A 26,833-nucleotide genomic window follows, 5' to 3' on the forward strand; every position below is an offset into this window, starting at 1 on the left:
CAGGTATGTGGCATTTAAATCGCCACCACGTGCTTCTTCGATGTAAACAAACACGATTTTGCCGGGAAAATATTTCGTATTTCGCGCATAATTTCCTAAGCAGCCAATCAGCGTCGACGCGTTTGCCAACTTCCGGTTTGGGCAGTGAAAAGAAATTCAAGATGGCCGCTTTTTTAAAGCGAATTCATATTTTCGGCACTTTTCTTGCCGTTAATCTCTTGTAAAAGGGTTCTAAAAGTATTGTGTACTTGCAATGCAGAAAAAACCCGTGTAAACATGAAATCAATCACACGCTAAGGGAAAATAATCGCCATTTGCAAAAGATTTAAAATGTGAAATATTTGTCACGCATTCAGTGCAAATATTTCGCAACTAATTAGTTTAGTTTAAGCAAAATGGAATAAAGAATAATGATATAAATAAATTCAGGTCGGATTGGATCAAATACAAAACTAGAAGGTTTAGAAGTAACCAAAAAGTCTCTTGTTTGTGTAAGGCAAACCCCCTTGTTACTGTGGCCAAAGGACATATAAAATGAATGTGAATATATATTAAGCTTTAAATCATGTTCACAGGTACTTGGCTAGACTGTTGATGAACTAAATAAATATGCAACACCCTAGCTTTTAGAAACAGACAAAAAACCCATTCAAAATAAAAAGACAAATATAATTATCGCTCCAAGAACATATAATAGGAACATTCTTGTAAAATGTCATTTCAAAACACTTTATACCAACACATTGTGCACTCAGGAATCAAAAATGCTTTTCCCTAAAACATACAGAAAGATATTAAGATGAATTATAATAGGGAGTATCACAAACTAAACTTGGGTAACTTAAAGAGAAAGTAGAATGCCGTATGTAGAAAACACAATAGAAAATATTTTGCAATTAAGTTTTTATTAGTAGCATTAGCATTAGCGTGGCTGCTAACATTACATACCTTTGTCTGCTTCTTCTCGTAAACGTTTTAACTCAGCTTGTTCTTCTGCCTTTTTCTCTTGAACTTTTCTATCTTTTGCTCCATATGGTTTTAAATATTCTACAAGTAAAATTTATGTATCCAACTGAAAATCCTATAGTTAAATTCAGTTTGCCCAGGATTGCATGGATATAAATTGTCAGATTTACCAACAAAATGTGTGTCCTAGGGGTCGTCCAACAATTAGCATAAATCTGTAGATTAACTAGTGATCGTAAATTTACCATTTCGTTTGTAACCATATCCTATTCCAACAAGCAGAGCAGCATATCTTGAAAACTAGGAGTTCAAGATTGAAACATTAAAAAGCACAATATTTTCACATGAATACAAGTGCCTTAAAATACCCAAAACAAGGACGCATTTCCTTAAATACAAACTTCTGCTTTCAAACATTTATCTGAACTACAAATCAGACTAGAATTGAGAGAGAAACCCACCCGAATTGCAGGAGAAACGGTGACCGGCATCTTTCCACTTGATGTTGAAAATCAAGATGGCAACTCTCTCGGTCAAAACATTTGGAGACTGGGACGGCAAAAACCATTAAATGACTTAACGTTCCAGTTATTCGCAAAATATCGAGTTCAGTGTCCCGGCGCCCGCAAAGGCTTGCGGTATAGAGATGGCGGATTTCTTAAGTGAAATTTGTGACAATTTGTGACAGATGTATGTCAACCTGACGTGTCTTTAAATTTGCATTATTGTGAAATATTTATTTAAAATCGAAGTAAATATTCGACTATACACCTTGACCACAACATGGTAAAATTATACGCGCTTTCCCTTTTCCTAAAAGGCAGCAATGTTAAAACGCTGACGTCTGCCTATGATTTACAGTCTTTCGGATATTTTCAAAGGTCCAGGTTTGTAAACAACGAATTTTCTACTTTCGTTTATTTTTTTAACTTGTAAAGTTTACGTTAACTAAATAGAAAAGTAAAGACATAAAGATTTATTATATACTTTGTGAAAATTTATAAGAACTGTTTAAAAGGAAGGTGTTTTATTATTAAATGCAAGAACAGCAATTGTTAAATATATTTTGATATTGAATGTTTATTTCCTATCTAATTGTGTTCAAATCATTGAAGAAGCAGGCAGCTGTAGTACTCACAAAGAATTTCATAAAGATCTGTACCATATTTCCAATAAGACCACTGAAAAGGACCACACAACTAGAAAAATTACCCAGAGCCGGGTATTCATGAGCTGGTTCATTCATTCATTTCACTGCTATTTCAAAAAGCCCAGCTGCGAGTAGTTCTTCTAACCATCACATTGTAGTCATCCAGTCTAGAGACTTTTATCTGCATAAACAAAGCACCATTAAGCATTCTGACATTTGGATTTGATGGTGTTTTTGCACAGCGTAAAAGAGTTCATGGACTTTACGGGAAGGATTATTGTTGAGCGAACAAGGACAAAAGAAAGGGCTTCTGTAAAAGAACAAGGTACCATAGCAACATAACTTTCTTCCTCTTTGAGTGGCATGATAAACCCAGAAATGCCAGAATGAAGTTTACAAGGATTGTTAAACACACTTGTCAAGCGTTGAAAGTAGCAGTCGTGTTTTTTTAGAATATGTCTGCCATGTTTACGTCCGAGAGAACAACTTGTCTGGTGTCCTGATATCAGATGCAGAATATCCATCACGAGTAGCATTTACACTGCTAGGAAAAGTTAGTATACTATATTCAGTCTTTACTCATAAATGTTTTAAAGATAATTTAATTTCAATATCTTTTGAAAGGTTTTAGATGATTTTCTTCAAGAATATCCACTACATAGGTTGTCTACCTTGGAACAAAAGTATGGTGTATCAATTACCTAAAAATAACGACTTGTCTTTTATGATTAATGAGAAGTGTTATTGACCATTGTCTTTCTGTTCAAAGGGATATCGTATTTCCAAAATGTGCGGAATACTTAGAAAAATATCAAGTAAGAATACAATGGAGAACAAGTTAACCAGCATCCTAACAGTTCAGCTGCTATAAAACACTTTTATTTTCACCAGAATCCAACTCAAGCTGACCCCATGATGAAAGTTCAAGCAGAATTAGATGAAACCAAAATAGTTTTGGTAAGAATTAGACATCACTACTTTTGTATGAAAAACAGTATAAACTTGCAGATTTTTCCACATGGCCTGTCAGAGAATGCTTTAAAAGAACTTTTATTATTATATACCACTTGTCAAAGTTTGGTGTTCGTAGCGTTTCATTGGTCGAGAGCGAATCACGTGAGAGTGACGAAATTTTGATGTCGCCCGCGCGACCCCCAGCAGGGGGAAACAATGCATTATTTCATGGGAAATAACAACTTTAATCACGTGCTGCACTCGTGGACATCTGACCTTTAGTTGACATTGGGCTAATTTGACCTTTGTCCTTCGCAGCGTTTGTTTTTGACAACTGTTAAAAACTAGAATGGAAAGATTTGCCAGCAATACTAGCGACATTTCGTTGTTTACTTCGTTGTTTAGTTTTTCTTTGACAAGTGGTATATAATAAAAAACTTATTTACTGCGACCTCAGAAAACATTATGTTTAGTGGACCCTCGACCGTCGATATTTCACTCGGCTTCGCCTCGTGAAATATTGACAGGTCTCGGGTCCACAAAACATAATGCTTCCTTCGGTCACAGTAAATAAGTGTTAAATGTTTCTTCAACAGCACAACACAATTGAGAGTGTATTAGAGAGAGGAGAAAAACTGGATGATTTAGTGGACAAATCAAGAGAATTGACATTACAATCAAAAACGTTCTACAGCACGGTAATATGAAATGAGGTTTTCTGTGTATTATAGTTTGAATACGATTTTCAAAATAATCTTTGGTAAAGATAATTATACATATATGTATTAGGTATATACACTGTATATGCACTAGAACAGAAGTACATGAGAATCAACCAGTGAATCACTGGTCTGGCTGTTCTAACATTAGGATTCTTTAACATTTTTAGGCAAAAAAGACAAATTCATGCTGTGTTATTTTATAACTCAACAGAGGATGAATCTGTACAGGGCAAATGCTGAGGATGGAGTGTATATAAACAAGAGTGATTGGAGTGATTAGGGGGCAGAAATTCAACTCTAGACATTTGACATTTATAAATTTCTTGCAGGAGTCTTGCTTGCTCGTACAAGAGTAGACTTTACTATGCACTGTGTTTCCAGAATTAGGAAACATCAATTTAAAGTAGAGCATAAAAGCTGTCCTGTACCCATGGGTTCAAGGCTGCTATAAATATATTCTCAGTGAAAGATGTCTTTTTGTAACTTATTGAACTAGCAATGTGACAGTCCTCATTAGAAGTTGATTACAAAATAAGTCAAATTTTTCACGAAAAGTAAAAGTACCTCTTGTTTCATGTTGTATTTTCAACGGACGAATCTTTTATACTCGATGCATTGATGGTTCGTTCTGACTCCTCACATTCTACAATAAAATTGAAAATCATGTAAAAAATATAGTTAAAGACGGCGAAGTCTTTCTGTGAACGGAAGTTACGATCTAAACGGAAATATTCGAAAGGTCTGGCGGACATTAAAACATTCTAAATTCATGCAATCACCCCAGATTCTTGCAACGATGGAATCGTAGTGGAACATTCGTACCTTCCGTGTCTCCCCTTAACAACACAACCAAAGATTGATGAAATTTCTCCAAATATTTTATCGAGTTGTTGTCCTCGAGTTCCTTGAAATAAGAAGCTCAGATTAGCCATCTTCGTGCACATAAAATCTCTACCTTGTCTAAAATCTCTAAATTGTCTACCTTAATCATCGCTTCATGCAGTACACTTAAATCCTTCAAAACACTTTTCTTCGCGTTCATAAGTTGCAACTGTGTCAATGTTTTGCAGAGAACTCGTACACCGGGTGAGAATGGCTCCGAGATGATTTCGTTCGCTATCTTGAGAGCTAGCGAGCCGTGGATGGTGTCTGGCTGAAGGATCAGATAAAAATAGCGAGATTATGATGCTGTGTTTTGGAGGACAGGGGAACTCAATGGCGTTTTTGGGTGGAGTTTTCATCTGCGAGATTATATGCAAAAACGGGTGGAAACGACTTCCAAGCGCAGCAGGAATTATAGATGATAGGAGTTAGACTTGATTTGATTGAGATAAGTTTTGTACGATTATTAAACCTAGCACAAAAACGAGTGTTCCTAACCCACCCGGACATCTTCTGTGTTGTCTTCGTTACGTGTGGCAGTCTCATTGGAGTTTTGTGTTGTTGCCTGAGTCTGGTTGACAAGATTTTTGTCGGAGGTTAAATGAACCAAAAGTTCAGCAACGTTAGATACGTCAACCTGAGCAAGTGGAGAAGAGGTTGGGGCGATGAACAAGGTACGGAGGGTTGGCATGAAGGCTTCCTCGATCTGCTCTTCAAACGCTCTGAAAGAAACAATTGAAACTTTAGTGATAATGAATTTACAATAACAAGGAGAGCTATTAATAATGCAAATTCGCAACGAATCGATCGAGCATTTTTGACAGCAAAGAAAAGCTGGAATTAAGGGGTTTTTAGGGGGAATACGTTGGCATAAAATTGGGTCCGGACTTACCGGCATTCGTTGGCGAAAGCGGTTAGGAAGACTCCAATACAATCTCTGAGATAAATATCGTCTTCTGTCATTGGGTTGTACCATAGCAACAGTAGGCGGGAGAAGAGTTTAGGACTGTGGACACGACCTGAGAGAAGGAGTTTAGCAAAACCTTCAGCTGCAACGTTGCGTATCGCCGTGTTCTGCGGATGAAGAAAGTATTTCATACATGGTTATCGCAAAGAAGACGTTTATATAAGAAGGGCGAGAACGAACCACCAGAGTGTCGACCTACCTCCCTGTCTAATAAATGGATCAAAGTTGAGAAAACGCTGCTAACAGACTTTTGAGCTTCGTCCAAAATCTTCTCATTTTCATCGTTTTCTTTCTCGTCGACTCCAGCTTTATCCACTATACTGACGTCATTGTTGTCGTCATCACTGCTGTCGTCATCACTTAGGTCGTCCTCAGGCTCCAGCAGGGATTCCTCGGCCTCTAGAATGGCTTGTTCAGCGGGAGTCACCTTGAACGTTTCCAGACCATAGACATGGAGCAAGTCAAAAATCGACTTCAACGCAGCAATCTGTACTTCTTCAGCATCGAGAAGAACGATCTGAAACAAGTTTGACAAGTTTAGACAACCAGTAAAACCAGTAAATCACGTCAAGGACATTGCACTAAAGGTAGCTCCTTTCATTATACCTGCAGAAACAAAACAAGATGTCGTCTCGCGAAATCTTTTGACAACAACGAACAGAGACCAAGGCATTCCACTGCTACCTGTCGTAACATGGGTTCCTCACTTTGAACTCCTGGAAGAATCTGTAAATCATAATGACCGGTTGTTACCTCTGAGCTCCACAATAATTCCGATTGGGGATATGTGTTCAGTTTCATATTGCGGTCTGTGTTGGAGCATATCACAGAAAACTGCATAGCACCTGGGTTTTGATCAATAATTACAAAATGCACTCACCAGAGTTTCAACCAAGGTACTGAGAGTCGGGTTATTAAGATTACTTTGGGTGATGTTCTGTAACAAACCGCTGGCAATACTCAAACATTTCACCAACGTTTCTGGATCGTTCTGAGGGAAAAAACTACCATTTCAGTTCCGATTTTTATACAAAGAAATAAGAGTAGCATTAATTTCCGTGCATGAACTAGCCGGTCTCAAAGCGAGTAGTTCATGCACCTACCTTCTCAATTCTTGTCTGAAAGTTATTTACAGAATTCGCTTCCGACTCCAGATCAGATTTCTCCTGATCCAGCTCTGAGAGTTTGTTCTTGGCTTCAGCAGCTTTGTCGAATTCTTGAGCCGAGACAAAACTTTCCAACTCATCGCGTACTTGATTGATCTTTACCCTGATACCAGCAAGCTGAAAAACGGGGAATTCATTTTGGATTGAATGAGGATTGGATTGAACGAGGATTGGATTGAACGAGGATTGGATTGAACGTGGATTGGATTGAACAAGGAATGGATTGAATGAGACATGATACTGATGAATGATCACAGGTTTTGGTTTAAAAATACTAGAACCAAATTATCAAGCGTTTTAAGGCTATTAAAAGGGACTGAAACTAGATGACGAGGTCAAGTTCCAACCTTCAACTCTCTTGCTCTGTTTTCCTGGTTGATTTGCGGTGTTTCGACGACTGTGATTGGTTCTTTAATATCCGCTATGACCTCTGCTATTTGGTTGATTCTGGTTTCCTCATCTGGTTCCAAATTGGTGTATCTTTCATGAAGTATTGGCATGAGGAAAGTCGGTATGTTTGGGTTCACCATCATCTCTTGAACCAGTTTCGTTAATCTCTTTCTGAGAAACGAATCCGGAAAAAGAAAGCAAGGTTTGGAATATGAGCTACATGTGATTGTTGTCGAGTGGTTGTAAAAAACTTTGTAAATGTCCCTTCCCTCCCCTTCCCTATTGAGTAAGGATGCAATCACACACCTTCCAACTTCATCTGCAAGATCCATATAAGCTGCAATTGTCAGTAACTGCTGCATAATGAATACTTCATGTAATTCACATTCCTTATCACAATTGGAGAAGAACTTCTCCATAAAGCTAGATAAAATATTGCCGAGCGTAAATATCCTGGTTCCTCATACATATATTGAGAAAGAGCTATTATCGATACAAACTATAATTTTTGTAGTTATACCTTTGTATGTATTCACAAAAGCCAGATATCTCAGGTAATATTGAGTCCAGTATATCTTGAGCTTTAGGACCAAGACTAACACAGTGTTCAACTAGACACTGCCAGAACAACACCCTCTCGCTGTTCAGTTCCTCCAGAGAAATAGTTTGAGATGCGCCCATGAATTCTTTTAATAATTTTACATGGAATAGGAGAGCATCATTAGCAGTTCCTATGAAACAAAAAATGCTGGAAAAATCTGCTTGGAAGATTCACCCCTACCTAGATTCACTATGGAAGATTCACTCCTATAAGGAAGATTCACTCCTATAAGGAAGATTCACTCCTAGCAAGATACATTTTTACCTTTTAAAAGTTCTTTTACAACTGTTTCAGCAGTTTTAACTGAGTTCTCAATGTCCAGCAATTCTAACAGTTTGATGATGTTTTCATCACATGACTTGACCCAACTTAAGAGAAGCTTGGAATAACACGACTGCTTTACACTCTGCACTCGGTCATTCAAACCATCATGAAGTAGTTGAACTCTTTGTGCAATTGTTAGAGCTCTGATGCTCACTTTGGTGCCCAGAACAAAAAATGCATATTTTCTAACAGCATCTTTGATATCTCGTGTTCTTTCTGAATGATAAATAGAACAAAACAATAGTTGTTCAGTCAAACCACTTCCTATAGATTTTTTCTCTAGATAGAGCATAAAGCACTTTTAAAGTAGTGAACTGAAATGCAACCTCGGCTTCAGATATTTTCATACATACCCACAATATAAGGCAGGGTATGTTGTGTAATAGCAATATTCTGTAACGTCATTTTCCTGACGTCGGCACTGTTGTCTGACCGCATCATATAAAGGTACACTTCAACAACAGGACATTTTGGATCCATTGGATCTTGGAGTCTCGACAAAGCACAGATTGCTTGTGATCGGACGATAGGAATCTTATCGCACAGCCTTGTCATCATTGCGGTCAAAATTTTATCGGCAAGTTGTTCATTTATTGTAGTTTCTTCCTCTAAGTTTTGGAATATTTTACTGATCAATTGACATGTTCGATAACGGACAGCTTTATCTTGTGCATCATGAACATCAAGAAGAAAGTTGAGAATGTTTGAAAGAAACATGTTCTTTATAATGTCATCACTTTCATCATCACATTCAGCATAAGATGCGTTCACTTGCTAAAATATGGAAATGGCTTTGTAAATTGAAATTTTCATGAACTTAAACAAGATATTTATCATTATAACATCTATATACACCCAGTTGTGCCTTTCAATGCATTATACATAAAGTGTACAAAATTCTTAACACCATTTTAAAACTCTAGAGAATTCCATCCCACCAGAGTTCCCACAGATTCCCTTAAAATTTTATATTGCTTACATCGCTTTGGTCTTTTGTTATTCTTGTAGTATACATCGCAATAAAATCCATCATTCTTTCGACGGCAGGCTCCTTTTGAAACACGATCATGCAATATTTCATGCAATGTATAAACTCTTCCAGAAACTCTTCTTCGTCCTTGTCGCTCTGCGCGAGACTGTCCAAGGCTCTGAAAAGCGATTCTTCATGCTGAGAACCTTTCTGAGCAACATTGAACACTTCTTTAACATTGCTGAACGAGTTCTTCTTGTTATTTTTCGAATCTAATGACATCTTAAGACAAAATATCGAAAGAAAAAATAGTAAAATATCAAAAAATTGAATTTTCGCGCTTATTTTTATATACAAACACGGCTTGTCCTGGGAAAGAGCCAACCCAAAGCAACCCATCGAGGGTAGACAAGGGTTACCATTAAAATCGATTAATAATAAAAATCAAAGTAAAAATTTGAGAAAATGAAACGAAAAATACTTTTTGAAACTAAAGAAATCTGAAAAAAAATACGAAAATGCTTCGGTATAAGAAAACCTAAATCGTCCTGACTCCTGATACGTTGGTGGCTGCACTACCATCACCCCCTAAGGTGTTTTGTCATTGTATTTGTATATATTCGATATAAATTTAGAATGTAAACAAGATGTCTCTAATTTACAAATTATTGGATCAATTTTTACAAATCGAATATGCTGTAAACCACATTCTTAATTAGTATTAACAGTTAATTTTTATTTGATTATTTATATAGAGTTCTGGCTTAACGACTACAACGAAGAATGGTTCAAATAATACTTGTTAAATGGGTTTTACAGCCAGCATTTTAAATATGACAGTGAAAAATATTGCAATCTATCTTTTCTTTTCATCCGTATTACTGTTAGCATTCGTTATATACTGGAGACAATTCTCAAGTGGCGAACTAGGAAAATTTTATAAAGCCTCTGAAAGCAAGCTTCCACAAGTTTCCCCAAGCAATCTGGAGCAATGTAAAGAAGGATATTTTTTCTCACAAATAGACAATGTTTGCTTACCCTGTGGCAAAGGAACTTTCAGTTTTAGCTCCTGGATTGGATGCCATCCATGGTTAGATTGTGAAGATATTGAATTGAATGTTAGAACCAGGGGGGTGTTAAGCACAGCAAGCCACAACAATGCAGTTAAAAGTATCTATTTAGCAGACTGGCATGGTTATACAGTTGTTTACATGAAGTGTTCTCATGAACAGTTTTGGGAGGATTGTCGACACAACACTAGAATGGTTGAAGGATTACAAGGCAATGAATTGGTTGTGCAATTTCTTGGTGCATGTGAAGAGAAGCAGGAGGTCAAGTAACTTTAATCATCTGGGTATAGGTAGGACTCTCCCTTTAATTAAGAGGGGGTCCTACCCCATCACTGATAAGAACTAAGGTGCCTATATATAAGAGAAGGCTGTATTTTCTACTGTTTGAAATGATCATTGATCATCAGCTAGTAATTAGTCTTTAGAACCTAAGGGTAACTTGTTTTCTTTTACCTTAGATGGTAACTACATATTATCACCATGGTTCAGCTGACAAATTAGACCAAGTCCTGCCAAGTCTCAATCTCCATTCCAGCGAGGAAATAAAAGTGCGGATACAGCTGGTGAAAGACTACCTAAAAATACTAGAGTTTTTACACGACAGTCCTTTGGGCGTACGAGTCATGTGTGATGCAAATGATCTTACAAAAACCCTCTCGCAGTTTTTAATCTCGGACAAATTCCATCTCGTTATCAATGACCTGGATGCACTGCCAAAAGTTGACCACCAGTTAGGTCAATTTGTGAAATGCGGTCATCGAGAGCTGTTTGGTTGGTTTGTCGCCCCAGAGCAGCTTTGGCCATATGACGATAAACCATTCAATGACTTTGAGATGCCAGAATATGATGAAAAGATAGACATATGGAGAGTTCCTAATGTTGTCATTTGGTTTCTTGGGGATTCATTAGAAGGTTTAAGGGTAAAAGCAAAATTAAAACATTTATTTAATAGCTGCAAAGCAACAGATCCAAAAGATAGACCAAGCGCCACTGAGGTATTGAGAATATTTGAAGCAAATGTAAATCAAGTTGTAAAAAAGTAAATTATTAGCACAAAAAATTGATTAAAAAGCAAGCAGAAAGTCATTGTTCAAAATGTATAAAATTTTGAACAGTACAAAATAAAATAGGAATATTTTACAGATCTTAATAATATCACAAAAGCTGAGTAAAAACATCACACTGTGCAATGGTGATTGGATAACCTTGTATCCTGGACTTACACCTTTAACAGAGAAACAGTTTGATAGCATTAGGTGACTAATTTCATTCAGTTCGAAGCTTAGCAGCCTACCTTCAACGTGTCTTACTCTAAGGTACTGTCTCTGCAGTACCTACCTTAGTCTTTTTACAAAAATATTTTCCGTAAGCTCTAAGCAAACTAAGTTAGATCAAACTTGGGCAACAAAAATAGTGATCCATAATCAGTTCTTGCTAATATCGTCCACTTCTCGTATTGTAGCGACGACTCTGAAATAATTATAAATAGCAGACATTTAGAATACAATCATAGTTGCAAAGTAAAACATATGTACTTAATTAAATGGTTTGTAAGAATTGAGAATTCTTAAACTTCTTACATCACGTGATCTTGGCAAAGTCGAGGACTGCAAGAGAAATGACATTATTAATATTGATTGACCATAAATATTAAGGAAATTGTCAACAAAGTTATGATGTATATTTTCAAATTTAAAATCCACAAAGAAGTGAAATTTAATCACCTCATAACGGTAGCTGGACGAGGTGTACTGGAAAAGAAAATGCACATGTTGAATCCTCAAATCAATTACGCATGTTGAATGAAAACATTTCTCCGGTGCAAATAATACAATACTCACATCTGATGGTAGATTGCTTGTCTAAGAAAGAAATTATACAATGTTAATGGACACATCAATGGATTATTATTACACAAATTAAATATTATTGTGAAATAATCAGAAACAAACCTCATATGGCCTTGTAGAATAATCTGCATAGCTCTAGAATTGGAGAACAAAAAAGAAATAGATTTTTGTGCAAGTGATTTCACTTCGACAGATGCTCAGCGAATTTTCCCTGGGCCCTTTTACAGGAAATAAAATGAACAACTTACACTGGTGGAAAAATTTCTTGGTAATGTTGAGGAGCCCTACACATTATATTAGTTTGTTAGTACTACAATTACTATAACTCATATTATTTGTGGTGTTAGTGGTACTGACAAAGCTGTAATATTAGAAAACACAACATTGAAGGCTTTTACCTCATAATAATTACTTGTCGGACGACTTCTTAATGTCTTTATAAAAGGAAGAAGTCATGACAATTTAGTAGCAATATCTCTTGTGTTGATTGCTACCATGGAAAAGGTGCAAAATAAAATATATCATACCTGATCTGTCCCATCATAGTATCGTCTGGATGCACTTGATGAATTGTAGAGTGAACCATCTCCTGTTAACGAGCTTCTCATATAAACATCATCCAGCGATGAAGCTTGGGTTCTTTGAGTTGTCAGGTTTGTGCTGAGGAGGAATGATTAAAACAAATTGAATCAATGAAACAAATATCACATTGTGTTCATTTCCATTGCCATCACCCCTCAATTAAGGACCAACCATGTCGTTTTTCAAAGCTCAATGTAATCCTTACTTACCTTTCTGACTTCCTGGCTGAATCAGCAGGCCTGCTTGTTTGTGTTGTAGTGGTTGGTTGTGTTGTTCTAACTGTTTCAGTCGCTGCTGAAGGTTCTGCAGTTTTCTTATCTTTTGGCTTTTGTCTCTGATCTCCTCCATTTGGTCTTGCATCAACTTCATCACTGATTCGCTCCGTAGGAGGGTCAGGTTCGCCCAGTCCATCAAGAGAGCTTTCTGATCTGTAACGTCTTAATTGTTGCACAAGCACATCTTGACCCTGGTGAAATTAACAATCAAATGACACAGAAAATGAGTGTTTTATGTGAGAAAGATAATGTAGAGTTCTGGTATAATTGCATTCCATTCTCTTACAGAAATTGCAGTTTTCATCATGGTATCAGCAGCCAAATCCAGCCCTTTCTTTCCATACTGCACCAACTTGCCATAGCCATGTTCCTTGGCTTGTTCAATATAGCTATCAATGTCCTGAAAATCATTTAGAAAAGATGTTAAATTTCATTCTTGTCATGAAAATGTGTGAAACATTTGCGCATGCAATTCAAAGCATGTTGATTAGCATACCTTTTCATGTTGTATGAAGAATGGATGGACAAATTTTTTATATAAAATACTTGATCCCTTTGTTGTCGGTGACAGGATCCAAAATAGGAACAGAACTTTGATCTCATAATAGAATGGCAACCTACAGAAGAAATGCTCAGAACATTATGATGGTGGTACATATATATAAGGAAGCTAGTTTTACTGAGTTACCAGCAAACATACCAAAATCCAACTATTGTGTCAACAAATATTTCAGCAGTTGTGAAGATGGCAAAAACAATCCAGTACATCATCCATTTCACCTGAGGAAATAAGAAACAAACCAAATTTGGTAAACAATGTTGGTGCCTGAATTCCAGACATAAAATAACCAGAAATCCAACTTTTCTTTTACTTATTTGTCATTTACCAGGTATGACTAACTGCACAATCATATTCAGATTGCTTTACAGGAGAAATCAGGTTGATTGTCATAGGGATTGCATTGCAGGCTCTTTCTCCAGATTTTTCTAGGATATACTGGGTTGTGTAATTATATTAAATAAAGGCTTTTTTGAGTATTTATTTGTAATGTTGGACCAGTTTTTTACATAGAAAATTTCAGTTAAACAAACTGTTTGATATATCTCATATGTCTTTAAAAATGCTTCTAATATCTTCCCCACAGTGAGATTATTCATTGTCTTGTTTTAACCCCCTGTTGTTTCAAAATATTATTCACACATGAATACTGTACACAAACTAATATTACCCTATATCATATCCTAGAATATTAAAATACTTTTAAAAAGGTTTAATGCTTTAATTCAAAGCGCATTTGGCATTGATAAACAATTTATCAAACTTATATCAAGTGTTGGTCTCAAATTTCACCTACAATTTGCAACCAGTATTCACTTTACATTAGCATTCAATGGATTAAATCGAAAGTTGACAAGATTTTTTAATCATATTTTCCCCTTGCCATTGTTGCCATCGCAATACTGGTCATTCTAACCGCAAATATATAGATTTAGTTTTGACATAGAGCGAACTAACGAAAGTGAACATAATTGATAATTAAATGCAGTAAAATTCACATGATTTTTTTAATCCACACGTCAAAATGCAAAACTTTCACGCAAAAAAGAAAGCACATAGAAAAAGACATTCTGCCTTTCAACCAAAAGTAAAAAGGCATACTTCACTTAAATATTGGCAGAGTTTTATTATATGAAGTGCAAGACGTTCGGTTCAACACTACATAAACAAAAACACAGTTGTCTGGCGTTTCAATACTTACATATTCTTTGGTGTCTTTCGACCTGATTGCCTTGTATGATCTGTAAGCAGGATAGAGAGTGCCTAGACTCACGCTAAAACAAAGAAAGCGAAAGTGTTAGGAAGTTTTTAATAGTCTAGAAGGAGATAACTCTGGCAACTTCGTAACATCAAACCATTTATAGATAACAATAATCCTCTGAAGTTGCGACAGTTCACCAACGCAGTTTCGCTTCAAATCTGTACAAAAATTAAATTTTACTTACACAATTATACGGGAGACAATGTAAGATACCATCTTTGGGTCTTCCCGGGACAAAATTTAAGCAAAATCTCACAAAAAGTGGTGATTATCCAACATGTTTTGCAGAAAGAAATCTTTCTTACAAATTGCTAACATATTAACTGGCATCTCATGACGTCAATGTCGGAGTTCGACGACAACACCTCGGAAAATATCGTTTGCTGAATCAGCATTTATAAGTCTACGTATGTTTCGTATAGTAAACAAGATATTTGAATGAATCTGTTTTTGTGTCAAAAATGTGTAAAAATGTCATACTTTTACTTATATTTGTGCTGATAAAAATAAATTGCTCAGGTATGTGATGTAAGCTTGCGAAAAGTGAATGCATTTTATAGCGTTAAATAAAAATTATGTATTTAATAAATAATATCGATGAGTATAAAGTGAAGTCACCTTTAATACGTTTGTATTTATTTTTGTGATCTATCAATCTACCATCGAGCTTTCGTCAATGCTGCTGAAAAGAGACTAACATTGATGCCAAAGTCTGCATGTATTGCTTTGTAATCTAAAATCTGGTTAATAATTAACTTTATTTAGATCTGGGAATCCAGATGAATTTCTAACCCCCAGATGGGACCAACAACTGTTTAAACATTCATATAAACTAACGGAAAAGAATGAATTTAGCCTTGATCCAAAGATTTAATTTCCATAATGTGAATTTTTGGATACGCCTATCATGGAGTATTTTTTATTACTTTAGAAGACAGTAAAGATAAGGACTTAGTGTTAGTTCCATCGGAAAGTACAAACGAAAGTGATGATCAAGAGCAAACATTTATAAATGATGATAACAGTTATGATGTCTTTCATGCAACAAATCAGTGGCAAAACGTGAAAGAAGGCCAGTCAATTCCTCCTGGTTTGCATGTTCAGATTGACTTGCAAACTGGTGAGAAACGAGCGAAGTTGATGGACGAAAATACAAATGATGCGCATGGAAAGAATAAAGAACAAAGTTCAAAGTATTCAAAAAAACAAAAGTTTATCAAGATTGATAAAAATATCATCTCAAAGCAAAAACTAAAGGATGCTTTGAAAGATTTTAAAGATAAATTTCATGGTGAAGATCTAAATGATGAATCCAGCATTATGCATGGTATGAATATTTTGTTGTCACTTAGGGGATGGGGTTTAATTTGCACTGTTACTATACAAATTTGCTCACAGTTGTTTTATAATTAAACTGTCTTAGAGAAAAACAAATACCGGAGCATGGATGAAATAAAGCAAGAATTTCATGGTGCAAATATTTGGATGAAAAAAGACATTGAAATTATACAAGAACTTGTTGCTAAGTTGAACAATAGCAAGACTGAAAAGTCAGAAATATTAGCAGTGTTGGAGGAATTGGAGTATCTGGTCCATCAAATTGATAATGCAAGGGATTTGGACTTGATTGGAGGATTAGCACTAGTCGTAAACTTGCTCAATCAAACTGATAACGAGATTCAGAGTCATGCCGCATATGTCATAGGATCTGCTGCCCAAAGGTACAGCCTGGGAAACGGCTTATTCGACCATGGTCGAGTACGCCGGAAAACGGCTTATTCGACCGTTTCATTTGATCTCTAGAAAGCTCTCGGAAAGCCATAAATACAGCTATTTGATTCTTTTAGAGGTCCCTGTTGAACACTTAGAAATATAAATAACCTGTCCAAGTTCAACTATATCTACTCATCAAATTCAAAACAAGTACTTCAGATGCACGTCTTCAACTTATGTCTTTCACACAGCATTAAATCCGTTTATTTTCTCTAGCAACCTACCTGTTCAAATAAGTCTACTGAACTCAGGAGCACTTCAATTGTTAACCAGAATTCTCATAAACACTCGCGGTACACTCTCCTCGCGAAAGAAAGCAATCTATGCCATGTCAGCCATGCTGAGACTGTTTCCTAAAGGAACTAAAAAGTTTCTCAAAATTGGAGGATTGTCAATTCTTGCCTCGCTGTTCCGAGAAGATGAAAGTGAACCGTTAAGAATCAAAGCGTTGACGTTACTGGTCGATTTATTGACAGAGCAAATGGACAACATAAGAAAAAAAGCAAAGGAAATGGGAATTCAGGACTATGAAAAAGCAGTTTTGAAGTGAGCAGCTATAATCCATCTTGTAACACACGCAAATGCCTAGTTTCCATGTGTACTTGCTATGATGGGAACGAGGTTATTTAGACAGAAATGAATAAACTGTAAGGTATGTTTCACAGTCCACCGCTCATCAAGCCGTGTTCACATTTTGTTTTTGTTCTTTTTAGAGCTCCTCTATTAAAAGCAATCTACGACGAGGGTTGGTGTCAATTATCAACGACTCTTATTACAATAGTTGAGAATGAAACGAAGGAAAAACTTCTGCAAGCATTTCAGATCCTCTTGCCCGCATGTCGTGCAGAATGGAAACGAGATACGAGACTTAGGGACGCGCTTAAACTTTGGCGAGAGCAGTGGCAACGTGACATAGCTAGGGACAACCAAGACGATACAGGATATTTAGAGACATTGGTGAAACTAACTGATTCAATTGAACTTATTGAAGAAAAGTGTAGGTAGTCACTCTGCATTGTCAGATGTTGGAAGATAGGCAGGGATGATCAGGACGCTTGGTCATGTGTGAAATAGCTGTTTAGCAACTCGCCTGAGATACAGATGGGAGTTCCTGCGTTTTGACCTAAAGGCCGCCCTGAGCTAGGAGAGTGAATATGAACGCTCTATTACAGAAATTAACTAAATATATTCAAGACAAGATAGCATACTTTGATACAGTAAATATCTTATTATCATTGCTGTTTTAAAAGTTGTTAACATCTATAAAATCAAGAGTGTTTATTGTCAGTGTGAATATACTAGTAACTTAAACGAAAACGGTTTGAAAACTGATCATAATTTGATCCAACATATCAACAGTTGAATACGAATATCAAGCTTTATTGCTTTGAATTTGTCAAAGGCAAACACACAAGAGTTCCTAGTGAACCACGGTGCCAACTGAAACCCAAAGACTCAGGGAAAAACTATATACGGAAGCATTCACCATAGTAGTATAAACCTGATTTTTCTAAAGAATTGGCACTCCTGTCACTGTCAAGAGCTAAGTCTTGAGCTAAGTCCAGATACCTTACTAGTCAAAATTCCTTAAAAAATATCCTGTCGACGTGGTCACAGAGGCAACGTAAAGACAGTCCAATCATTTAAATGTGATGTCGTATCATCCATCATTATTTTTATTTAATATTCTTTCGCTGTCATTAATCCCACACTATGTCCACAAATCTTGTTTAATTCAAAAGTCCTATTTTCTAAACACAAACATTAGAGCAAGATCAAACCAGTTTTCAATACATCATAAAAGACAGCCGCGCTTGCAGAGATTTACTGCACTTACGTCAATCGTCAAAATGACAATTTAACAGACCGTACGTGTCTATAATTCAGGTGTGACACAGCAAAAATGGATGAAAATTTGGATTAAAAAGTCTTCCCCCTTGATGTGGAGAAAAAACACATAAACTGAATGGTAAATCTGGTTTATTAGCTTATGAGTAAGTGTATGTTTATGAAAGAATGAAAAATTTTCTAATTTCTATCCCCAAATCAGTCACCAGCTTTCCTATGGCTATGGTATTTGAAAGTCGCCTAATCGTCATAAGAAACACTCCTCCTGCCTCCCCAAAAAACTTTGTGCCCTGCATGCGAGTATGTTTCCCGTGAAGAAGCATTTCTCTTTGATAAATAAAGGAGAAAGATAATTATTTCAGGCCTCGTTTTTCAGGTCATTTATTACGTTCTTTAGTGACATGTGATCAAGCAAAAAGGCAAGAAGTTTGTGCACGCTGCAAGCTAGTTTTCAGAACTCATTTATTATTAAGTATTTCTTCTATCTATCTATGAACAATAAGGTCTATTGCAAAAGCAAATTATGGGAATTGTGTCGCTGACAAAACCCCACATGATCGAGTACTTTTGTCAACATAGCTATTAGTAAAATTCATTTGCACCTCGCTTATTTTCTATGCATGAAAACGACTTCCTGAAACTTCGCATGGTGAGAATCCTTGCGCCAAATACATCTTGAGGAGATTTGCGTGTTTTACAAAGCCCAGCACCGCTGTTGAAATATCATTAAGCAGGCTATATATTAAATCCGTCATCGTTGTCAGATAGCTATAACACAAACACTGCAAGTGCATGTGTACAAAATTGAAAATCACTTTAGCAGCTGTGTGTGCTATTTCAGGAAGGTCAAACTTAATGAGTTTTATGTCAGTAGAAATGTGGTGTGAAGTTTAGTAAGATTACAGTAGATTATGTCAAGCAGATTGTGTCGTTGTTCTGAGTGACCTGACTTGAGTGTGTCTTGGCTGAACTTGTGAGTCCATTGCAGATCACTACTTTGCTGTATCATCAATTGAGGCAGAGGAAATTCTGCGAATTTTTTTCCCTTTATCATTCCTTAAAGCACAATTTAAACAAGAGTCTAGTGTGACATATTATCGAAAGATCTAGTGGAGCGTCGTCCAATAAAGGTATTGCCTTTATAAATGATCATTTTAATCTGTGTTTCCAATCTTAATAATGATAGGTAGACAGATAGAAAACGTAGGTGTCTTGAAGACTTTTATGGTGGTTTAAAATAAAAAAAATACAACTTAATCTTTCTTAGGAAGTCAGACTAATATCACATTTTATTAGGAAACCGTTCGCGAAGGTGAGCCTACATTAAAGACTGGCATTTTAAAGCCTTTTTTAAACAGCGCTGCATGAGTGGTATAAATGATCGTTCAGGATATATTTAATTGCACGATTTATTGCGGGACCCATTTCCTTTATTCCATTCCCATACAGCTTTTGACGTAAATTTCCTATTACGCATGATAACACATCCATTTCCATTGCTCATAAAGAACAGGAAATAATATCTATGTCAAGAACAACGACTTAGAGGCTGACCGACCTATAGGAAGCCATTTCTTTAATACAAGGGAAACATCATTTAAGAGATCATTAGAGTCTAATATACGCTGACGTATGCTGACGAAAAATGGACTAAATTTATACAACAATTTAGATGACAAGTATCCATAATTATTTCTTTATACATATTTATTACTCTGTATGAGTTGCTCAAACAGTATGCCAGCAATTTACGCTATCTTTTCAGGTGATATATTCGGCGTCTCTTAGACAGGCTGTCTTGAGTGTCTTCTCAATTTTAAATTTACAAAACGTAAAAAAATGTGATTATCTTTGGCAAAACGGTTATGAGAGATCTGATGTTTGCATGCTGTGAAATGTGAATTGAATGGTATCAGTCTGCATGATGCTAGCTTAGGTTGGATCAGAATTGCCTCACCAACACTAAACGACCTTTTGAGAAAGTTATATATCAGTTACATATCATAGCATATGTCCGGATATCACCTGTAGTTCTCGTTATAAAGCATGTCCAAGTTTATTAACTAATGGGCTGCATGTCATTCGTGTTTGCTTTCCCTAGTTGGAAGACAATTTCTAACGACAGTTCAAAATTAAGAAACGTAAATGAACGTGTGATGACTGGCAGATTAATGATGGACTATCTAAATAACGCGGCGGAACATTTGGAAAGGATATGAAATAGAACACACACGGATATAAACATCTTTAGGACATCATTTAGAACAAGTTTAATTGAACTGCCTCGCAAATTAAAGCCAATTAGAAGAAATCTTAATTACAATAGTCAACCGCGACGAGCTTCGCAATATTTTCGCCCTTTAATTAATATATTTTTCAATCATCAAATCCGTCTAATTAAAAAAGCGTTGAAAGAGTTATCAAAGACTTCATTGGACTTCACGTTAAAACTAGTAGGTTGTAAAAACTTGATCGAACAGCAACGGAAGGTATGCAAAAGAACTTCGTTTCGCAAAAATGCCCGTTTGCAATTCACGATGTTTTCATTGAATTTAACAAAAGTATAAATGTTCAAACAGTTGAGGTTCTGAGTGGTAAAAACAAGCCGTTTTTCTTTTATTTATAGGCCAAGTAAGCGACAGAGGGAATAAGACTTTGGCTACAATAGCAATATCAATGGCAACGGATAATCAAACGTTGGTAAACTCAAGTTCTGGGATTCCACCACGGGAGGGCGTGACAACAGCAGTTGAATTCACGAGTGATCGTATCTTAACCATTCTCACGTTGAGCCTCTTCATTCCCTGTATCATAGCTGGAAATAGCTTGGTCATTGCCGCCGTTCTTCGATTTCGTCCACTTCGAACCGTAACCAACGTTTTTGTCACATCGCTTGCCGTGACCGATGCTCTCGTGGGCATGCTATGCCTGCCTATTTACATGGCGTACATGATCAAAGGACACGTTTGGTTTCATTTCAACCATCCAGATCTACAACAAGCATGGAAAGGCATCGATCAAATAACTGGAGTGACATTGATTGTGCACCTCATGGGGATCAGCATCGATCGTTACACCTGCATCCATTATCCATTCACGTATCGCAAAATCATGTCGTCAAGAAAGAGTGGGATTATGATTGCGTTTGGCTGGGTGTATGGTATCCTTTTCTACGCCTTGAGGTTCATTTCGAGCCTGGATCCGACAACAAGAACTCTCGTGGTTACCGTCTTGGGATACCTGGTTCCGTTGTGCGTAACCATAGCAGCATACGTCAGCATAGCACGCGTGGCGGGAAAACAAGTTCGCCGGATTAAAGGACTTCAGAATCACAACAAAAGCACTCTTGCATCTTTCATCAAGGAAGTGAAGGCCGCGGGAGTTCTAGCTGGTGTAGTGTGCGCGTTCATCTTGTGTTGGTCCGGGACGTTTATCATGAACTTGAAGTTCGCCATTTGTCGTCGTTGCTCGGGCTGCGACTGCGCATTACCGACGTTTAAGGTGATCAACGCAGTAAAGATGCTACAGTACAGCAGTAGCTTGCTGGACCCGTTAATATACGCATCGTTGAATAAAGATTTTCGCAAAGCTATCAAGAAGATCGTGTGCGGGCGATCTCGAAGCAGCGGCCGGTTAATGAGCGGTACAAGCAGCGTAAACACACGAAGCATGAGGTTTACCCAGGATTCTGCCAGTTATGAAGAAATGAAGATGCAGGAAAAAACTAGCTAATGTTGAATTTAGTTCCGCTTAAGCCCCAGTAAGATAGATAATAAGTTATGCACTTGTTAAATAACTTGAATTCACTCTTCATTCTAGAACTAAATAGAGCATTTGACGGTAAAACGTAAAGTATTTAGTCTTGTTCAACTAACGTTTAAATTTGTGTTTCATTTGTGTTTATCAAAGTAAAGATAACGTGTTGTGATACATTTGACTGCTTGGTAAGTTTATCTTGCGGCAGCCTATAAAGCGTAAATGACGGGAGCCTAGTTCACAGCAAAAACTTTTTGAATGATATTATGAGTAAATGAAATTATTTCCCACGGATTTCATGCTCATTAAAAATAACTGATACTCTACATTATATACAACTGTACATCGCGTGTGAAAACAATCAACAATCACCGTCCGGGTGATGTAGTGAGGTCAGTGGTGACGTAGTGACATTAGTAGATGATGTAATGACGTCATTATGTTTGGTCAACATCCAGGGTAAGATCTACTGTCGTGATGGTGGTTTTAGTCGAGTTACACCCTCGTAACCCCGCCATATAACGAGATGGTTTAGGAACGCTTGTCGATTTCTCGCGTTTTGTTTGCGTTTCGCTGTCCCTAGACACGTGGGGGAGTCTGTTTAGTTGCAATAAGGACTGTGGGGGAGTGGGGGAGAGGTGATAAGGACTGTGGGGGGTGGGGGGAGGTGATAGCAAGGCCATCGAGATCTGGAGTACCAGATCATCACCACACAGGGGTGAAATGCAATGTCAGAGGTGAAAAAGAAGACATTCAGGTTAGCTGTATGGGAATAAATAATGATAGTATTGCTTACTTTGGTAGATAAACTTGTGTTGTTTTATCTCCCTTGTAATTGCTTAAATCTGTTTGCATTGAATGAGTAACTCTCGTCCTCAAGTTCGCCTGAAAATGATTGTCATATTCAAGATATTCTAATAACACAAGCTCGCCGTGGTGAGCGCACGTCGATGATACAGGTTTATGATGGTCGAATGTATCGAGGTTTTAGGTATACTCGACCTGGCTGATATCAGGGTCTAATATACCAATGTATGGTATACTCGACAACCAGGCTAATTAATCATGGTCCAATATACCAGCTTGTGGTATACTTAACCGTGGTAATCATTGTCCAATATACCAGCTTATGGTATACTAAGGGGCTGTTTACATGAGCCCGGTTACCCGAGATTCAACGAAGCGTGAGAGGACTTTGAGGTATTGAAATGAGCAGATAACATGATCCTGGCAGTCGTATAATCACCACAACAATAGAATGCGCTTGTTTGGTGTCATAAAGACTTATTTCAATACCTCAAAGTCCTCTCACGCTTCGTTGAATCTCGGGTAACCGGGCTCATGTAAACAGCCCCTTAACCGTGGTAAAATATACTAGTTTATAGTATACTCGACCTAGTTAATCAGGGTCGAATACAGCTATCAGTTTATGGTATTCTCGATCAGGCTAATCGGGGCAATAGAGAGAACAGACGCGGGCGATAGAGTTTCCAATGAACAGTTACAAAATAAAGCCTTACCAATTTAATAGCTTTTCTTCTTAGCTCCCATTCGTTCCATTCGTAAGATTTGACAATATTCGACTCTAAGAAGTGAGTATCGGTCTGGGTACCACTGTCGCATTTCGTGATAGGAGCTTCCGTGTACCTCCCGGAATCCTGCTCCTGGCGGAGATAAATACCCCCGGGTCACGATAAAGATGCGTTAAAGGAAGATTACTTTACCTTATACCTTATGACCTTGAATAAACGCCCCTCTCTGATAAACGCCCCTCTCGAATAAACGCCTCACTCTAATAAACGCCTCATTTTAATAAACGCCTCTCCCTAACGAACGCCCATACTTGTCTCTGAATAACCTCTCTCCTAGTTGTAATTAAACGGTTTTATAACGTTGACACTAACTTGATACGGAGTGATGGCTGCAAACTGCGCGTGAAGTTCCAACAGTTGAATTAATTCTGGTGACTTCTTCGCCGCCGATGCCACGTCAGCAATATACCTGAGAAAAAAAAGACGAATGTCAACTGACCGCCCGGTCCAAACAAACTACTGGACTGATATATATTCACAGTTCCAATCGCTATTTACGGAATACCATTGTTTTTTGTTCAATGCAAACTTTATATATACCAACCTTTCAGGCTCCTCCATAAATTGATACGAAGCATCTTTGGTAGAGAACGCGTAATAATTGTTGCTGTACAGCACCACTCCAATAGCAGGATTGGAGGGCAAAATAAAACTCTTGTCACTCACCAGGGACCAGGCACAAAAGCCCTTTAAAAGGATAATACATATTGTATGACTCTAGGCTTTGCTAAATCCTAAGCGATTACTAAAACAGTATAAAAGCACTTGTATTTCTTACCCTATACAAGATGGGCAAACGATCAAAATTCTTCGTTGTTTCCGGATATAAAACTTCAAAATCATCGTGATCAATATTCTGAGGATTAATGCGACTGTTTGCATCATTTGTCTACAGGAGGGGAGAGTCAACATTGTGTCGAGCTTTAGGGCGTGTTCTTAGAGTCATATCTTGACCATAGCGGGTGTACGTTACCTCCATTAAACGATCATTATCAGTCTTCACATTAATCCCTTCTAAGAGCCTCTCAAGAATCTCATCTGGAAATAGCTCCCAGATAACCTAGAACGATAAACCCGAGTTTTGAAAATTTTTGCGACACACAAGGACATGCATGCATGCTATCCGAGAGATGTATTAAGACCTCAAAAAATTCCAAAAGAAAACATCATCACCTTGCTGAAAGGTCCCAAGCTGCTCTGGATATTACTGAGGACACTTAGTAAAACCATCTCGTCTTGAAAACCATTCCATATATGCGACAGGTTTATAAATTGAGGCTACACGCCATGAAAAAGGAGAAATTCAGAGAGAGGGTATAGCATCATTATCAGGGAAAATCGTGAAAACGAAAAATTAAGGCACGCCATATTTCTTTCCTTACATAAACTTGTGCCGTTGGAACGGCAGTTTTTGATTGCACTGTACTTCGGAGACTCTCCATTCTTGCTTTGAATTGAATTTCCAGTGCTTCTGTTTGTCTCGCACAATCGACAACATCGTGCTTTGAAATAATTTTTTAAATTCGCTTTAGAAGTTATAACTATAGTGGTTCAGCAACCACGCGTACAATTCATAAACTAAGTCATAACAGCCTTACCAAAATCACACTTAAAAATGTTTCCAATTGCCTTAAATTCATGAGACATTCTTTCAACAACATCAGAGAAACGTCTTCAGGCAAGCGACCCGGATTTGACAAGAAATGCTCAACTATGGCTGAAAGACGACGTTGTTTAGTCAGTCATTTTGAGGATAATGATCAAAAATGATCGGAGGAAACGATGGAACTGTACCTGTGAATTTGAACGCCATTTCAAGCGTTGTATCAATCTCATTTTGAACTTTGTTGCTCGTGGATGGCATTGCCTCGGCTAAGATTGCTGGCACTTTTAAATGATATATTTTTCGTTCATTAACAGGATTAGTTAACTATTTTGGTATTTTTTTGAAGAAAAAACTCTTGAACTTACAGTCATCAATGCCATCTCCTCCCTTGCCACATTCTCTGTTGAACAGCCGGATTCCAGAGACGATCTGGGTGAGTTCTTGGAGCTGTTTCTCTTTGTCTCGTTTACTCAGAGACATGAATGTCCCAAGTTCCGTGTGAGGGAAAACGCTTTGCAGCGCAGCTGAAATTTGAGGGCTGGTAGTTTAGGCAGAGTTAAGGGGCAAGAATATTTTTACTCTTATACAGAAAATTGGAGTGTAAGGAAGGATAAACAGATGGTTATTAAAGAGAGCCAATTACCTGTCGCTTCCCTTACAACTGCAATATCCGTAGGAGAGCCAAGCCCGGATCTCAACAATACGCACGAAACAATCTTTCTATACAAGCCTAAGCATTTAACCAGAAATTGGATTGAATTTAGCGAAAATTATATGAAATATCTACTCAATTCTTCTACATTGAAATATCCTGAACCCCTCACCTTCGAGTTCATCTCTATTTCTTGCTCTACTGTCCGTTATTTCGCGCACAACTGGACTTAACCTTGACTCAAGAACTCTCCGATGTTCTTCCAGAAAATCAGCTGGAAAAAAGTGAATTAAAAATTGGGTTTGATATTAAAATGAAGAACTGTAATCCTGTTGGAAAAAGCAACTCATGCAAATAGGTATTCACCTCGGCTGGTGTAGTTCATGTCGAAGTAGACCTGCATCTTGACAGTGGCCAGAGACGCTGACTGGTTGTCCAATAGTCTTGAAACACAAAGCTGAAGAAAATTACAGCAGAATACGTTTATTCAAAGACTAGCAATGTGTTCAGTGGCATCCAACAGTAGCAACTTCACCACAAAGGTCTCCGTTATACTAGGAATGAGTGACTGGAATTGTACGAAGTATCCACACCTTAATAAGTTTTTCAACATCATCCTTTGTTAATGTTCTATCAACATTAAAGCCATTAGTGGGATCCAGGACAACTGCTTTCACCTGAATAATAACAATGCATAAAACAATAATAACAACTGATATTCAATTTAATATATAAATCATAACAAGTAAACACTCTTAATACCATGAATGCGACCAATGTTTCCGAGACAGCTTGACCTCTTCCTGCACATTCCTGTGCAATTTCACGAATGATATTCTTTATAACACTTTCTGCCTGCGTCTTAGACATGATCCAGCGTTATAACATGCAAAATTCGTACAAAATGTATTGGGAAG

General features: G+C 37.3%; 7 protein-coding genes and 1 long non-coding RNA gene across 13 annotated transcripts; 4 read left to right on the plus strand and 4 right to left on the minus strand.

The window, feature by feature from the left end:
- Positions 1-648: 648 nt before the first annotated feature.
- Positions 649-1,533, minus strand: LOC114515742. Its single transcript, XR_003686244.1, has 4 exons — positions 1,428-1,533; positions 1,212-1,266; positions 949-1,047; positions 649-774 (listed from the first exon to the last, which is right to left on the minus strand). It is a non-coding gene; the product is annotated as an uncharacterized LOC114515742 (long non-coding RNA).
- An 88-nt stretch (positions 1,534-1,621) lies between these two features.
- LOC114515741 (synaptobrevin homolog YKT6-like) lies at positions 1,622-4,051 on the plus strand. Its single transcript, XM_028535030.1, has 8 exons — positions 1,622-1,853; positions 2,359-2,441; positions 2,569-2,669; positions 2,741-2,799; positions 2,886-2,931; positions 3,008-3,073; positions 3,667-3,768; positions 3,960-4,051. The coding sequence occupies exons 1-8, from the start codon at positions 1,750-1,752 to the stop codon at positions 3,993-3,995; spliced, it is 597 nt and encodes a 198-aa protein (XP_028390831.1). The 5' UTR covers positions 1,622-1,749; the 3' UTR covers positions 3,996-4,051.
- On the minus strand, positions 1,870-10,177 carry LOC114515736 (condensin complex subunit 3-like). 2 transcript variants are annotated; one of them, XM_028535022.1, is made up of 16 exons: positions 9,102-9,459; positions 8,476-8,896; positions 8,063-8,338; positions 7,718-7,928; positions 7,504-7,620; positions 7,155-7,368; positions 6,745-6,924; positions 6,522-6,632; positions 6,248-6,367; positions 5,841-6,158; positions 5,567-5,748; positions 5,177-5,396; positions 4,775-4,945; positions 4,615-4,696; positions 4,357-4,435; positions 1,870-2,297 (listed from the first exon to the last, which is right to left on the minus strand). In XM_028535022.1, exons 1-15 carry the CDS (start codon positions 9,372-9,374, stop codon positions 4,365-4,367), a joined length of 2,967 nt encoding a protein of 988 aa, XP_028390823.1. In that variant the 5' UTR covers positions 9,375-9,459; the 3' UTR covers positions 1,870-2,297; positions 4,357-4,364. The 2 variants fall into 2 exon arrangements, with proteins under 2 accessions (XP_028390823.1, XP_028390822.1); XM_028535021.1 differs by lacking the exon at positions 1,870-2,297 and adding an exon at positions 10,131-10,177 and having other exon boundaries at positions 4,346-4,435; positions 9,102-9,374.
- On the plus strand, positions 9,608-11,217 carry LOC114515738 (protein O-mannose kinase-like). 3 transcript variants are annotated; one of them, XM_028535025.1, is made up of 3 exons: positions 9,608-9,685; positions 9,848-10,423; positions 10,621-11,217. In XM_028535025.1, the coding sequence occupies exons 2-3, from the start codon at positions 9,899-9,901 to the stop codon at positions 11,203-11,205; spliced, it is 1,110 nt and encodes a 369-aa protein (XP_028390826.1). In that variant the 5' UTR covers positions 9,608-9,685; positions 9,848-9,898; the 3' UTR covers positions 11,206-11,217. The 3 variants fall into 3 exon arrangements, with proteins under 3 accessions (XP_028390826.1, XP_028390825.1, XP_028390827.1); XM_028535024.1 differs by having other exon boundaries at positions 9,644-10,423; XM_028535026.1 differs by lacking the exon at positions 9,608-9,685 and having other exon boundaries at positions 10,361-10,428.
- Positions 11,218-11,238: 21 nt separating this feature from the next.
- Positions 11,239-15,033, minus strand: LOC114515740 (receptor expression-enhancing protein 1-like). Of its 2 annotated transcripts, XM_028535027.1 has the most exons (14): positions 14,874-15,033; positions 14,630-14,702; positions 13,570-13,649; positions 13,366-13,486; positions 13,156-13,269; positions 12,804-13,060; positions 12,540-12,672; positions 12,411-12,446; positions 12,261-12,296; positions 12,115-12,147; positions 12,004-12,024; positions 11,887-11,913; positions 11,743-11,769; positions 11,239-11,632 (listed from the first exon to the last, which is right to left on the minus strand). In XM_028535027.1, exons 1-14 carry the CDS (start codon positions 14,903-14,905, stop codon positions 11,597-11,599), a joined length of 1,026 nt encoding a protein of 341 aa, XP_028390828.1. In that variant the 5' UTR covers positions 14,906-15,033; the 3' UTR covers positions 11,239-11,596. The 2 variants fall into 2 exon arrangements, with proteins under 2 accessions (XP_028390828.1, XP_028390829.1); XM_028535028.1 differs by lacking the exon at positions 12,261-12,296.
- A 58-nt stretch (positions 15,034-15,091) lies between these two features.
- LOC114515737 (nucleotide exchange factor SIL1-like) lies at positions 15,092-17,735 on the plus strand. The gene is made up of 5 exons (XM_028535023.1): positions 15,092-15,208; positions 15,621-16,016; positions 16,113-16,410; positions 16,679-17,008; positions 17,176-17,735. Exons 1-5 carry the CDS (start codon positions 15,151-15,153, stop codon positions 17,465-17,467), a joined length of 1,374 nt encoding a protein of 457 aa, XP_028390824.1. The 5' UTR covers positions 15,092-15,150; the 3' UTR covers positions 17,468-17,735.
- A 1,510-nt stretch (positions 17,736-19,245) lies between these two features.
- LOC114516303 (dopamine receptor 2-like) lies at positions 19,246-22,192 on the plus strand. 2 transcript variants are annotated; one of them, XM_028535737.1, is made up of 2 exons: positions 19,246-19,440; positions 20,937-22,192. In XM_028535737.1, exon 2 carries the CDS (start codon positions 20,987-20,989, stop codon positions 22,040-22,042), a length of 1,056 nt encoding a protein of 351 aa, XP_028391538.1. In that variant the 5' UTR covers positions 19,246-19,440; positions 20,937-20,986; the 3' UTR covers positions 22,043-22,192. The 2 variants fall into 2 exon arrangements, with proteins under 2 accessions (XP_028391538.1, XP_028391537.1); XM_028535736.1 differs by lacking the exon at positions 19,246-19,440 and adding an exon at positions 20,747-20,799.
- A 5-nt stretch (positions 22,193-22,197) lies between these two features.
- Positions 22,198-26,808, minus strand: LOC114516300 (cilia- and flagella-associated protein 206-like). The gene is made up of 17 exons (XM_028535733.1): positions 26,679-26,808; positions 26,510-26,593; positions 26,283-26,373; positions 26,089-26,190; positions 25,908-25,994; positions 25,630-25,788; positions 25,453-25,545; positions 25,257-25,375; positions 25,041-25,160; positions 24,832-24,936; positions 24,632-24,718; positions 24,437-24,547; positions 24,203-24,345; positions 23,971-24,067; positions 23,587-23,730; positions 22,863-22,951; positions 22,198-22,645 (listed from the first exon to the last, which is right to left on the minus strand). Exons 1-17 carry the CDS (start codon positions 26,784-26,786, stop codon positions 22,504-22,506), a joined length of 1,881 nt encoding a protein of 626 aa, XP_028391534.1. The 5' UTR covers positions 26,787-26,808; the 3' UTR covers positions 22,198-22,503.
- Between the last annotated feature and the right edge of the window lie 25 nt (positions 26,809-26,833).

This window comes from Dendronephthya gigantea, unplaced genomic scaffold, assembly GCF_004324835.1.
Source record: "Dendronephthya gigantea isolate DGI-Jeju-01 unplaced genomic scaffold, DenGig_1.0 000005F, whole genome shotgun sequence".
NCBI classification, from domain to species: domain Eukaryota; kingdom Metazoa; phylum Cnidaria; class Anthozoa; order Malacalcyonacea; family Nephtheidae; genus Dendronephthya; species Dendronephthya gigantea.